The following is a 15,553-nucleotide window of genomic DNA, read 5'->3' as shown; positions in this document are numbered from 1 at the left end:
AAAGTACATGTTTAGCATACATGTTGTCCAGTGCCTTAGTTCAACCCCATTGGGTGATATTAAATTGGAATGGCCAATGCAAGTATCACTGGTACAACCACAGAAAATACAGAAAAAAGGATCTATCTTTGTGTATTTTTAGGAAATTGCAAGTATGTGAACACGTAATTTCCTAAATTACTTTCACATATATTACTGATGTTACAAGGTATTCCATAATTGACCACAGCCAAATGTCATTCACCAGAAGCAGTAAGTTTTTCTTCTATTGTGTATATATGTTGACATTGTGAGTGCTGGACATTACATACCTATATTAACTAAATTTTGTATGCGAAAAGGCTTTAAAGAATAAAAAGACTGGAAAAAATAAAACAAATACACACGGAAGCCATGTATATATGTTTTATTTATGCACAGCATTCTTTTGTTAGAGTTGCTGGTTTGTAAGATAAAACAAATAAAAAAAAAAAAAATTTAAATAAGATTTTCTAAAAAAAACATCTCATACATGTGTTCTAATAAAGAACCAGAAAAAATGATGCAGGTCTTATACATATACCCTTCTATTAGATGTTTAGCCATCTTTATTTTGTCTATATCCAGCAGATGCCCTGTGTTACATGGGGTGAATCTTTTTTACCCACTGCAGCCAATCAAAAATAAATCCCTTCCCTTTACCTATGAATTGTCCTCAATCCACCCACATAGTCCAGTGAGTCATTTGCTGTCACAGCTTCCCTCCTCATTCAAGCACTTATTGTTCCATCCAGCGCCACCATCTTCTTTCTTCCAGGTTTCTTCTCACGTCACTTGAACTTGCACTGCGCAAGTGCAAAATCAGGTGATGTGTCTTCCTCTATATATAAAAAAAAGTGCCAATCTCACTGTGCATGCGTAAGATCAAGCACTTTTCTTTTACATTCCACGTAAACCCTTTGATGCCCCTTGATGTCCCCTGATAATGCATACCCAATCTCAATCATAGAAGGAGCAGCCCACAGTCTCCTGGGATATGTGACACAAGTATCCCAGGAGGCTGCGGGTTTCCCTTTTAGTCTTTACCACCACAGTTTCTATTACATAAAAGGGATAGCCATGACTCTTTTATATAATGTTGAAAATGTGATGATAGGTCCGCTTGAAGATTGTGGTCTACATGGAGACATTATTAATTAAACTTAGGGTACGTGGGTGTCATTTAAATCTGGTGCTGTTACCAAAGAACTTACAGAGGTGCGATGTGTAGTAAATGCAATTGGGAGATGGAACAGGGTCAGGACGACAGTGTGCAGCTGCCATACTAAAGTGACTAAACTAAAAGGCAGACATGTTTTTCTCTGGTCTGGAACTTGAAGACAAGATGTAATTATGCTGAAGAAGATATGTTCGTGCCCACTACTATAAAGGAGACCGTAAATATTGCAGGTAATACACTATGGATTAATAAACTAATAAAAGTGGATGTTCACTCAGCTTGTGAATCCAATGAATTGATGTTGACTTTTGTCAATAAATCCCTTGCAAATGTTTACATTTTCTGTATTCTTGAATAGGTAAATGGGTATTTATAGCAAATAGAGCTTAACCTTTTTTTGCCAAGTAAATCCTTTTCTTTGGAAAGACATTATACACATTGGAAATTAAACATTCACTTTCATTCACCAACACCTCAATTACTTTAGTAAATTCACCCTGCTTAGCGATTGTTATGTGCTTTGCAAAACTCCAGAAGTAGCGTGATATAATTTGCTTTCCTGCTGCATACATTTTTGGTAACAAAATGAAAGGATAAATAAAAGAGTAAGTATTGGGACACATGGACAGAGCTTAGAATGAACATATTATGTAAACTGACTGTTACTGTTAATCATTCAGATCTGGGCTCTATTCCATGTTCACATTTTTCTAATATTGATTAAAACATTTACTTTTTCAATCTGGTCCAGATAATAGTCAATGACATCCTGAGGTTCCTCCAATGTTCCATTCTCCTTATGGGCCTGGATTTCCTTTGCTGTATACTGTCTTAGATAATTCATTTTTGCAAAAGCCTTCTATTAGATGTTTAGCCATCTTTATTTTGTCTATATCCAGCAGATGCCCTGTGTTACATGGGGTGAATCTTTTTTACCCACTGCAGCCAATCAGATTTAAGATGCGTGATGGACAAATGAAGAATAGGTTATCTTAGAAGTTGAGGGACACCATGCATGTGAAGCTGTACTAATAATTGCCCCAGATACAGTAGACATCTAAAAGTATGCAAATGTATGGCTGGAATAACTTTATATGCAGCTTTGCATTTTATGAAAAATGAATGTATTTAGAATTACTATTACATGTTTAGTTTAACCGGAGTCCAATATATATATTTTACACAGATAAATACATGGTTTAACATGGAAATTAAGTTATTTATGTAGAAAAGTCCTGGGCTAATGTTGTTTAAAATTGTTTCCTGATTTGCTTTATATTTTATTTGTCTTCTGTTTTTATTGTGTTTCACTGTTGTAAATAGTCACTGACCTTTTGCCAAAATTAAAAAAAATATTCAAAATATTAAAATAAAGCTTCAGGCCTTTGGTGTAACTACCTTGTTCTTTTTTATTTCCATGTCCTCCCAGTTTGTTTTTTATGAATTTAAAATGCATCTAAACCTACAAATCAAGTTTACAAAGTATTTAAAAATGATGGGTGAATTAAGTTCATTTTTCCCCTCCCTTTTTACCTGGTAATACTGCTACTAATGCACTTCTGTTTGAGTCCTGACACTTACTTTTTGATTGTATCTAAAGAATGGGCAGAGTTGTAATACTAGGTTATTCTCTGTGTTTGTACTTAGAATCAATCTTCCTCTATAACTCTTATGCATAGGTAGGTGTTATTTTGTAGTTCAAAGAAAAAAAGCTGGTTGTCCCACTCCCTGATGACCACCCGCCAAGGGGAACACCATCTGATTTTTACCTTGACAATGGGCTTCCACATTAATATTTCCGTTAGTTACCAGCAACAGTGAGCCCATTCTTAATGTGCACAGCAGACATCCACAACATTTTTGTTTCACCTTGCCAAACATTGGTTTGGATATTCCAAAGCCAAATTTTTTGCCTGTGTGTGGCTGAAAGGTCTTTAAACCAATCTTTTTGATAGATATAGATAGATATACATCTATATAGATATATCTCGCAAAGAATATTACTTTTTGATAAATATTTTAAACACAAAGAATAATAAAAGTGCATCTGATAACAAGTATGTTAAATAAAGTATGCAGTTTTTAGGTAAAAATTGTATTGTCCAGAATGGTACATTTTAGATAGTTACACCTAGTTAATACCATTCAAGCAATTACATATATACTTTGCAAAATGAGAATAAGATTGTAAATCTTGTTCTGAATATTTCAAATAACAGCTGCATACTAATAAGGAATAGCACATATCTGGTATGGGTGAGGTTGCAGAGTGAGATTGTAGATATATTCTGTGTTGACCTTAGTTACTCCTTCTGGTAGATGAAATCTGAATGATTGCATGAGAATGGTGAAGAAAATAAAAAGTTCATAGCGGGCAAGCTGCTCGCCAACACAAACCCGGGCACCTATAAGCAGAGAACATGAATGTGCCTTAGTCAAAACCATACATTGTAATCACAGGACAATGGGTCTAATTCCTAATTTATTAAAGCTTTCCAAGTCTGGAGAAGATATCATAAGAGAACCTGGGTGATCCAACAACTCTGGACTAGAATAGATCTTGTCCAGGACTGAAAACATATGCTTGACTATTGTCAATTTTTTATGAAAGTTTAGGACCCTTAATAAATTAGGCCCATTGTGCCTGGATTTTAAACAAAGTCAAAAATATATTCCAGTATCACATACAAAAAAAAAAACATTTCCTTAACTTTTTCAAGTACCCTTTTCATGTGTTTTGGGCAAAAGTGATGAATACCACTGATTCTTTGATAGTGGGTTAATGTTTTCTGGGTCTTATGACATCACAAGAGGACTGAAAAACATTTTTTGAAAGCTGCTCCAATCCCAACCAAAGCACAATTATTTTGCTTTAATTTCTGTAACATTGCTTATGAAAAAGGTCACTTTTCACCAGTCATTGAATTCACATGAATAGATTTTAGTTACCTCCAGAGAAAGGTAAAAATGCCTAATTTGCTACAAAATTTCCATCTTTGTCCAAGAAGTTGTTGGGGTTAAATTGGTCAGGTGTCTTCCAGTACTGGGGATCGAAAAGCACAGAGTCCAGATTGGCCAGTACCATTGTACCCTGTAATAGTAAAACACAAAAGAACCATGTGTTTTCATATAAAACACGGTGTGAAGCATATTATATACTAATATAGTTTGTAGTTAACTATGGCAGAAATAAGCTTTGACTCATATGTTTTCATTTTCTGAAATCTGATTTACTAGTGATATGTAAATCAGTACATATTAAAACAAGTGTAGGTTTTTTATAACTTCCCCCTGAACAAGTGCATGCAAATTTTTCCGTTCGGATCATTCAGTATAGAATTACCTATTAACTTGAATCTGTAGATTTAACAATCAATAAAAGTGAAAGTTCTCAATCCACAGTTACATTCATAATGACAAGTATTTTATTAGACAATCCAGAATGCACTGTGCATAGGGATCCATGGAAGTGCTGTATATCAAATGTTTAGGTATGCAATGAGGATATAAGTCACCTGGGCAGCATGGTGGCTCAGTGGTAGAACTGTGGCCTTGGCAGCGCTAGGTCCCAGGTTTGAATTTTGGCCAGGACACTATCTGCATGGAGTTTGCAGGTTCTCCCTGTATTTGCGTGGGTTTCCTTCCACATCCCAAAAACATGCAGTGAGGTTAATTGGCCTCCCCCTTAGACTGTATAAATGACTATGGTAGGAACATTAGATTGTGAGCCCCTTTGAGGGACGGCTAGTGACACGACTACATATTACAGCACTGTGTAATATGATGGTGTTATATAAATACTATGTAATAATAATAATGCATTTATATTTTGAATGTAAAACATTGTATTTCCCCTTTTTTCCAGAACAGCTAACTAGGATCCTTATTAACTATTAACTATACCCAAAACTTTCCTTTTTTTTAAATAGAGGGAGGAAGGAATAGAACATTTGTCAGGTTTTATTGCAGGAGGAGGATGTCTAGTAAAAAGATTGTCACACCAGGACTGGAAGTGATGGTAACTTTCTAGGGCCTCTTTCACACTTGGTGGTGGAAAACTGCACAGCTAGCCTCTCCTAGGTGGGTGCTATGTGCTCAGGAGTAGCCAACCTTTGCACAGCCAGAAGTAATATCACTTCTAGGAATTGTGCTGCAACACAACTGCAAACGTTGGCACAAAATTGTTCCCAACCACTCCCATTTAGTGGTGCGGTTGAGCCTGTGGTCAACTGCTGGGCTAAAATGGGTAGCATTAAAAGATTTTTTATGTTAAGTAGGGGAATTTTAAAAACACCATGAGCTTTTTATTGTTTCCTTCGTTTTCACATTAGCTCTAATTTCCTGGTTTCTCTCAAAAACGGGAAAAGAGGAAGGGGGGTGTCAATCTAAGGCTGGGTCAACACGGAGGTTTTTTTCCAGCGTTTAACCTAAGGACTAATTTACACCAGGACGTTTCCTTGAGGCTTTTAAAGCCTCAGGTTAAACGCTGGGCAAACAGTCCATGTTGACCCAGCCTTATTGGGTATAGATAGACCTAAATATACTTATTTAAACATATGCAGCAAACTAAAAACCACCCAAAATAGTTCAGCTAACGATTACCTGTTTGATCTAAAACACATTTAAAGAATAGCAGCTCATGGAAAATACAGCAGGTTCATTTACTTTTTTAAACAGTTAGTGAGGAGCAACTCCCAGTAGCAAGCAGTACAAAATAACTTCTAAAATGATTTAAAAACATTTAAATATGCCAAATCCTCCATCTTGACTGTGGATAATTATTATATGCTACCAAGGGCAAGAACAAACATTACCACACAGATCCCAGCTGCTGGCACCTCAGCAATCCACAGTGATGGTTCTATAAGAAGATTTGACTGCGGGTGGCAGTGAGTGGCATCTTCAGGAGGACTACAACCTCGCTGCCAGTCTGAGCAGAGCCTAACTTTCTTCTTATGTAACAATGTGTGTAAAAGAGGTTGTAGGCAGCTCACAAACAGATTTAGGGCCCATTAAAGAATGAGGAAACTAACAAATAGTAATTATTTGCATGGATCTAGCCACTATTCTTACATGAGGTATAAACCGCTAATTATATATAGTGAAATATGAAGATATCTGTTTTAGGAAGCCACAGCTGTAAGTTCAACTCCTTCAGTCCACCTTATCAGGATCTGACTGGTTATTCATCTCAGTAAATAATGATTACATTAATCAGAACAAGTATTTTCTAACCTTCTTTAGGCAGTATTCATGGATATTAACTTCTTTAACGCATGTTCGTGGAATGCCAACAGCTGCAATGTTGGCATAACGCTGGACCTCATGGATTACAGCATTGGTGTATGGAAGTCTCTTCCGGTCTTCATAGCAGACCAGTTTGGATCCATCCAGAACATTATCCAGCTCCTCTTGCACTTTCTCTGCAACAAATGACAAAAAAACTTTAAATATGATTTTAAGATACAGGCTTATGAAAATCATCATGCAGCTTTTTCCTGTACCACTCACGCTGTATATCAGGATAAGCCACCATGTAAAGCAGAGCCCATTGCAGGGTGGTGGTTGTAGTTTCTGTTCCAGCTAAAAAAAAATCTACGGCCATTGAAATCAGATTTTCTTCATGAAATGTAGAATCTGCTTCTGCTCTGCTCTATACATGAAAGAAAAGAAGACGTTCATTTAAGCAAAATTTTTATATAACGCATAACATTAACAAGAGGAGTGACAGCTAAACATGGAATATTGATAGTCAAGCCAGTATAGAAGCTGACAGAAGAAAAGATAGAAAAGGCAGCCGTGAGCTATAAGAAAGAGGGAAACACAGCGGTAATGGCCATAGAATAAGAAAGAAATTGATCCAAAAATAAAAATCCCTTTAAATATAAATAATAATAATAATTAGGTAATTGTTTCTTTTACATCTGCTTAGAGTTCAAATTTGGGGGGAGATGCTGGGGTTGTGGACAGGGGATAGAGCAGGATAATAATGATGTAATTGTGGCTAACTGGAAAAAAACAGATAAAGTTATGGTTGATCATTTTGCTGGTTTGTTTAAAGCTGTACTTTTACAAAAATAAATCCCTTCCCTTTACCTATGAATTGTCCTCAATCCACCCACATAGTCCAGTGAGTCATTTGCTGTCACAGCTTCCCTCCTCATTCAAGCACTGATTGTTCCATCCAGCGCCACCATCTTCTTTCTTCCAGGTTTCTTCTCACGTCACTTGAACTTGCACTGCGCAAGTGCAAAATCAGGTGATGTGTCTTCCTCTATATGTAAAAAAAGTGCCAATCTCACTGTGCATGCGTAAGATCAAGCACTTTTCTTTTACATTCCACGTAAACCCTTTGATGCCCCTTGATGTCCCTGATAATGCATACCCAATCTCAATCATAGAAGGAGCAGCCCACAGTCTCCTGGGATATGTGACACAAGTATCCCAGGAGGCTGCGGGTTTCCCCTTTAGTCTTTACCACCACAGTTTCCATCACATAAAAGGGATAGCCATGACTCTTTTATATAATGTTGAAAATGTGATGATAGGTCCGCTTTAAGATTGTGGTCTACATGGAGACATTATTAGTAAAACATAGGGTACATGGGTGTCATTTAAATCTGGTGCTGTTACCAAAGAACCTACAGAGGTGCGATGTGTAGTAAATGCAATTGGGAGATGGAACAGGGTCAGGACGACAGTGCAGCTGCCATACTAAAGTGACTAAACTAAAAGGCAAAAATGCTTTTCTCTGGTCTGGAGCTTGAAGACAAGATGTGAATATGCTGAAGAAGATATGTTTGTGCCCACTACTATAAAGGAGACCGTAAATATTGCAGGTAATACACTATGGATTGATAAACTAATAAAAGTGGATGTTCACTCAGCTTGTGAATACAATTAATTGCTGTTGACTTTTGTCAATAAATCCTTTGCAAATGTTTACATTTTCTGTATTCTTGAATAGGTAAATGGGTATTTATAGTAAATGCAGCTTAACCTTTTTTTGCCAAGTAAATCCTTTCTTTGGAAAGAAAATATACACATTGGAAATTAAACATTCACTTTCATTCACCAATGCCTCAATTACTTTAGTAAATTCACCCTGCTTAGCGATTGTTATGTGCTTTGCAAAACTCCAGAAGTAGCGTGATATAATTTGCTTTCCTGCTGCATACATTTTTGGTAACAAAATGAAAGGATAAAAAAAAGAGTAAGTATTGGGACACATGGACAGAGCTTAGAATGAACATAATATGTAAACTGACTGTTACTGTTAATCATTCAGATCTGGGCTCTATTCTATGTTCACATTTTTATAAGATTGATGAAAACATTTACTTTTTCAATCTGGTCCAGATAATAGTCAATGACATCCTGAGGTTCCTCCAATGTTCCATTCTCCTTATGGGCCTGGATTTCCTTTGCTGTATACTGTCTTAGATAATTCATTTTTGCAAAAGCATCCTTGTGTGGACCTGGGATATGTCTCATTAGCCATGGAAAAACATCATACAACTAAACAGAAAAAAAAAAAAGTTAGATTTGTACTGTAGAAAATTTCCTTGATGACAAAGGCCCATCACTCCTTTCTTCTGCTTGTTCATAAACTATTTTTTATTAATTAGCAATATGCCTTTAAACTCATTATAGAAATTATCTAGTTGGTTCTCAAATAGCCCATTTACCTCTTGCATGTTATTGTTCTCTTTTGATAGTGTTTTACTGTCTGTGCTTAGCTAACTCCTCTTCCCCTCCCCTAACTTACCTCTATACATAACTTTTATGTGGTTCCTGAAGAAGAAACTAAGGTTAATACTATACAGTGTAACTTGTAATAATTGTCTGATAACAAAACACCCACAACATAGAACTTTCCAATTAAATTACACATCATATTGCAGAACATTGATACATAAGCTTTTAAAGGAAGGTACACAAGAACTTGGAGCTCAGCAGATACAATGGCATGCACACAATAATGAAGTATGGACAATACCTTTGAGAATGCCGAGCCACCACCCTCCAGAAGACCATGATTGCTTTTGATGAGTTCTTGATATATAGCATCATCAATGGAGAATCGATGTCCATAAACCACAGCAGATATTACATTTGAAACAGTAGCAGTAATAATATTAAAGGGTTCAAATGGGGCTCCTAGAAAAAATGTATGAGGTTTTTTGTAGTAACATTCTGTTATACTAACTGTACATTTGCTTTATTTAAAAACAGAGCAAGACATAATTTTTCTCATCCTATAGTATATACATTTATTCTGACCTCTCCCAACTCTGTCTTAACTATACATTTGCTCAACAACCAACTTCTCTGCATGGGAGAATTCTGGTTAGCAAACCTGTACAGTTAAAAAACCCTAAGGTGGTAACACTGGAAAAGTTCTCCAGCTATCTAGGAGTCCCTGATATTTTGACAAAAATCAGTACATTTCAGCAAAGGTTCAAAAAAATCCATTAAAAAGAAAAAGGTAACTTTAAATAGTTATAGCATGTTTTGAAACATCTTTTAACTGTTGACCTGTTCTTGTGACAAATAGTGACTCATTATTAGCCTTATAAGTTAACCTTTTTTAGCATTATAAAATAGGCAATCAGTCGCTCCCTCAAACATTCTCTGGTGGGAATCCTCCAGGTCCATGTGTTTTTTAGGAGTTATGCTAATGTAAGTTGAGCATCCTTTCTTGACCATTTTATTATGAAAAAACCCTTGAAATAACTTTCAGGTAGTTTGAATTACAGTATAATTACTATATTCACACCTCACAGTACAATTATTGCAGTGGCCAGTGGGAAAAACATCACCTTTATCTAAAACAAATCATTAGTGTCAGTGGTAACTAACCTGAGAGACACAAAGTGCTCATGGAATCCCTAACAACCTATAAGGAACCCTGGCTAAGAAACAGTACTATATTATTATTATACAGTATTTATATAGCACCATCATCTTATGCAGCGCTGTACAAAGTCCATAGTCGTGTCACTATCTGTCCCTCAAAGGAGCTCACAATCTAATGTCCCTACTATAGTCATATGTCATTAATGTAGTCCAAGGTCATTTTATGGGGGAAGCCAATTAACCTAACTGCATGTTTTTGGGAGGAAAGCGGAGTACCTGGAGGAAACCCACACAGACACGGGGAGAACCTGCAAACTCCATGCAGATAGTGTCCTGGCTTGGATTCGAACCTAGGACCTAGCGCTGCAAAGGCCGGAGTGCTAACCTCTGAGCCACCATGCTGCCCATAGATGATAAAATGCAGTGATGTGCCTAAAATAGCATAATTAGTGTAGTCATCAAACACTAATACACCAACCTTTTTGAGCTCTAAAAGATTCTACCATGTATTGAGCTTCATCTTGTATCCTTGACTCTAGTCCACGTTTCCCAAGTCCCAAATTCCTCAGGGTCATCAGTCCAAAACGTCTCTGTTGTTTCCAAACATGTCCATTGGACATCAAAATACCTAAAGAATAAAAACAAAAAAATATACACATTTAGGGTCCTTTTACACTTTTGTGTTTTATGTATGCTACAACACGTTACCCCAGTGTGTAAACAAATATAAATCCGTGTATAAAACAATAAAAAAGTAACATTTTTTCAATCCTATCATAATGTTCTGTGCATTATATACCATGTAGAGTATTTATTAATATTATTTTTATTACACAGTATTTATATAGCACCATCATATTATGCAGCGCTGTACAAGTACTAGCTGTCCTTCAAAGGGGCTTACAATCTAATGTCCCTTCCATAGTCATATGTCTTTTAATACAGTCTAAGTCAATTTTGGGGAAAGCCAATTAACCAAACTGCATGTTTTTGGGATGTGGGAGGAAATCAGAGTAACCGGAGGAAACCCACGCAGACATGGGGAGACCCTGCAAACTACATGAAGATAGTGCCCTGGCCGAGATTTGAACATGGGACCCAGCTAACCACTGAGCCACCATATTTAAATCTATTATCAGTCTGCCGTGTTTATCTGCACACAAATCGCAAAAAATGAAGGCGTGACATGTTTGAAAAAAGTATGGGACTACCTTATCATCACAGTTAAAATTTGAAAGGCTATGTTCAAACTGGCCATGAGGTTGTGGTGCAGTTATTACTTTCTCATGTCAGTAAACCGCTGCCTCGAAGGAAAGGCAACTTCTCCCTATTCCAGCCCCATATAGAAATGCTTCTATAATATGCATAATATGCTCAAGACTTAATTTTCTTACCAGGTCAATTTGACATATTGTATTTGAATACAATGTAGTCTTTTTGATCCCTCAACACAAAGATAAATGTTTTGAGCACAAGTTAATGTGTAAGAGAAGTGATTCATTCCTATTGGAATTACAAGTCTCAAGGCAAGAAGAAATTGCTGTGCTGTGTCTGTAGCTTACCATCAGTGCTCTTGATTATTGATTTAATAAGTTTTCATTTATGTGTATTTAAAAAATCATATGCATTCCTAATTGTACCCTTTGTGTGATGGTTTCTGTATATTGTACAATACTTAAACAGAATAGGAATCCAGCAGTAAAAGAAATTCTGTACCTTTATAGAATTTTTGGAATGAACAAAAATAGAAACTAGCACAAGGAAATCAAACCAATAGGTTTGGCTCACACTTTTTCTATTTCAAGATGCATGATTTTTTATGTACATTTTACATTTTGTTATATGGTTAAAGCATTATTTTCTGCAATGTGCATGTGTTCCCAAAATAGTGAAAAAAAGAAAGTGAAAAGGTTTCAGATTTTTAAAATGAATGTGATAAAAATCGTTACCTCCTCCACCTAAAAGATCCTTTAGAAATGTGGCTACAGGACGCCCAGACAGCTCCTCAGAATGGGAGACAATACCATCTTTCACTGCTCTCCAGCCATTCATGACCACAAGTGGATCATCACCAAGCCACACAGTATAGATCTTCCCATAAAGGCTCGAGAGCTATAGTTGAGGGAAAAAACAATTTATTTTTTGAACCGGTAATTATTAAACATATTTCTAAATAATCCACATACAAATTTCCTAAAACAAATAGACACCTGTGTGCAGTGGAAGTGAAAGCTACAATATTTGCATTTTAGAAATAAGGAGTTTTAAAATAAATGAGTGCAATTTAGTTGTAGTGTTTTATTATGCTAGAAAGGCTTTCGATGATTGAATGTTTACAAAGCATTCTAACATTAAAATTTCCTGTTACCCATAACAAATAGTCATATTTTTGTTTCTGTTTCAGCTAGATTGAAAAGAGCTTGAAGCTGACTTCTATATAAATAAATTCAAGGTGAAATGGTAAAGCTAGCCATAGTCACTGCGCTGTGCAATATGTTGGCGCTTTATAAATACTGTTTAATAATTATAATAGTCATTCGCATTTATGTGTGAGAATGGAAAAAGGACAATCCTTTGTTTTCAGAAAGTGCTTAAAAAGCATGCTGATATGATAAAAAGATAAAATTATATATACATTTATTCCAGAGGAGAGCAAAAACAAACCCTTATAAAGGATTGTTCAGTTTGTTCCAACAGGGGGGAAAAATCCTTCACGATCCTGTAAGGCAATTAGATGTTCCCTGGATCAACAATTTTTTTTTGTCATTCAAAATGTCTTTAAAATATTGATACAAGTTATAATCTGTGCTTCTAGCATCCAGCTCTTTCCTAAAGCTATCTAGAGAACATGCTCAAATGCCTTGGTCTTTGAGATTTTTCAGGAATTTGTAATTAAAGTGTAACTAAAACTTTTTTTGTATAGTGGTTAGGACTACTGTTAGACTTGGTCATGCTCCTGTTAGTGAGATCTACTCTCCTTATCTGTCCTGATCCCCAATGTCACCAGGAATGAAAGTGACAGTAAATTAACTACTAGAAGGTCTTCAACTGGTCAATAATTATAAGTCCGGCAGTTTGAAATCCAATTCAATTTTTTTAAGCCCAAAAGCACCCCACTTGTGTGTTGAAGTTACAAATAATTATGGTGCTTTTTGTCAGTTTAAACAAACTTTAAACAGGCTTTAGCAATCATCAAAGTTCATGAAGCCCACAAGCTCCTTTGTATTTAGATTACACTGGTATTTGTATCTACTGGTAAAGCACTTTGGAAGCTTTCAAAAAGGAACAAAATCTGAAAATCTGACATTTATATAATAAAATGCATAACAAGAAACCAAAATATACTTAAGTAATAATGTTCAGATGTCATATACTTACTTGTGTTAGTGTCTGTGGATGAAGCTTGAATTTCAATGCCCACAAATTTCCTATTAAAGGGAATGGAATTGGCCCAGGGGGGAGACTTCTTGAAATCCATATGACTTTCAAATATTTGATCATAAGCAGAGACCCCAGGAAAAGAAAAAACAGCTCAGAAATAGTCAACATAGTTGGGTAAATGTGAGCTGCAGACAACAGCGTTAAAATAAAAAAGTCTGTGCACTTATATACTACTTGTCTTATGTTACATACAGTTTGTGATGCAATTAATGTGAGCTCAGTTCATTTACTGTATCACTGACCTCTATGGGTTACAGTGCTAAATGCTGTTAATATGTAACAGTACGACTAATTTTCAAGGGAATTGATAGATAGATAGATAGATAAATAGATAGATAGATAGATAGATAGATAGATAGAGGGATAGATAGATAGATAGATAGATAGATAGATAGATAAATAGATAGATAGATAGATAGATAGATAGATAGATAGATAGATAGATAGATAAATAGATGAGAATTTAATATATATCTATCTCATAGACAAATAGCAGCAGAAATAAGCATAAACACTATATTTCTATAATATGTTTTTTTCTTTCATACTACAGAGCTGAACTTTTGACTCACAAGCTGAGAAATCTAGACATGAACATAACAAAAACAAATTAGGTGACCAACTCAGAATACATTATAAAGTATCAGACACCACTTTAATAAATCAGCAATATCCAAGTGTAAAACTAAAAAGTCCCCATAAATGTGATATCCTTTGTACATGTAAACATTCAAAATTAATTTTATAGGATTCTGCTATGTTCCCCACATTGGGCTCTATTTATAAAAGAAGGGATCCGACATTGCTTCAAACATTCCCTTGTGGCAATCCACAGGTTCATGTGATTATTTGGCAGTAATTGATTCCCACCAGGGAATGTTTGAGGGAATAATAGATTCCCTGTTTTAAAAAAAAGAGCCCATAGTGCCTCCAACAACTGTAATGCATCTCAACATAGGACCCCCCAATCAATGTTGAATAAAAGCTCCTAAATGTATGCCCAAAGCGTTGGTAACTGGCATATTCTGTTTTAGACAACTTTCGTAGAAGAAGTAGAAGAGTAGATGATTTCATCATGATGAAAAATTTTTTTTTCATCAATTTTAGTACTAAGATAATGGTCACAAATACTTGTTGGTTGCATTCTGACTGATGTGTTACTGTTTGGGTGCTATTAGTTTTGTATACAAATTAATGATGTGCATTGCAGCACATCACAACCAAAATTAACAAACTACTGTACATTGTAACAAGATGGAAAAATTTGGTGCATATCAGATTTTCTTGCTGATGGGAATCATTTGGATCTCAACTCTGTGGAGGGGGATAATGAGTTACTTTAGGTCTGGGGAGGATAGGAAACAGAATAACTGCATTTTATTTGAAATCACAATTATCTTTTGGGGGAGCCCACCTATGCAAAATTTGCAAAGTTATGCAAAGAAAGACCTTTTCAGACCCATGGACCACTAAATTTACCAGCGCGGGGAGCCAGGTGTCACTCAAAGAGGAAGTAACTTCCCCCATAGTGACGTCATGGTTCCAGAACCCACCCATTCTCCCATTGCAGACTCAGGCACAACTCACCCACTTCCCTGAGCCTGCAATCCATAGGGGGGACATTGTCCACGGCTCTGGACCCCGCTCAGGCGCGCACCGACCAGAGCCGTGGATCACCAGTTGGCGACTGTTGGTTAGACATGTGATATAGCTCACAGAAAGTGAGCAGAACATACATGACAAGGCAAATATATATTTTCTGTTCTTACTGAAAATGTTCTTAGCCTGAAAAATAAAAACTAATATAGTCAGCTCATACAAGTGATTATAGGCTACAATAAATATCTTTTTTTTTTGTTTTGTATTTAGTGATTTTGAATTAGTTAAATATAAGCTTTAAGGAATAAGTTTTAAAATTGTAAAAAGTACGCCACTAATATACACCACTGACATCATTATTGAAGCATTCTCTTCCCCAAAGGGCCCAACCAGTGGACACTCAATTGGAAGGGCTGTAGATATTTGATGAAGGATCCATCAGAAATAAGCAGAGGT

At 36.0% G+C, this 15,553-nt stretch overlaps 1 protein-coding gene across 1 annotated transcript; it reads right to left on the bottom strand.

Moving 5' to 3' along the window:
• Positions 1 to 2,060: 2,060 nt before the first annotated feature.
• LOC140327686 (cytochrome P450 2J6-like) lies at positions 2,061 to 13,606 on the bottom strand. Its single transcript, XM_072407050.1, has 9 exons — positions 13,436 to 13,606; positions 12,007 to 12,169; positions 10,536 to 10,685; positions 9,198 to 9,358; positions 8,540 to 8,716; positions 6,710 to 6,851; positions 6,434 to 6,621; positions 4,148 to 4,289; positions 2,061 to 3,603 (listed from the first exon to the last, which is right to left on the bottom strand). Exons 1-8 carry the CDS (start codon positions 13,604 to 13,606, stop codon positions 4,170 to 4,172), a joined length of 1,272 nt encoding a protein of 423 aa, XP_072263151.1. The 3' UTR covers positions 2,061 to 3,603; positions 4,148 to 4,169.
• Between the last annotated feature and the right edge of the window lie 1,947 nt (positions 13,607 to 15,553).

The sequence above is a fragment of the Pyxicephalus adspersus genome, chromosome 3, assembly GCF_032062135.1.
Source record: "Pyxicephalus adspersus chromosome 3, UCB_Pads_2.0, whole genome shotgun sequence".
NCBI lineage: Eukaryota > Metazoa > Chordata > Amphibia > Anura > Pyxicephalidae > Pyxicephalus > Pyxicephalus adspersus.
Note: the sequence above shows the minus strand (reverse complement) of the source record. Positions and strands in the feature narration are given on the sequence as shown.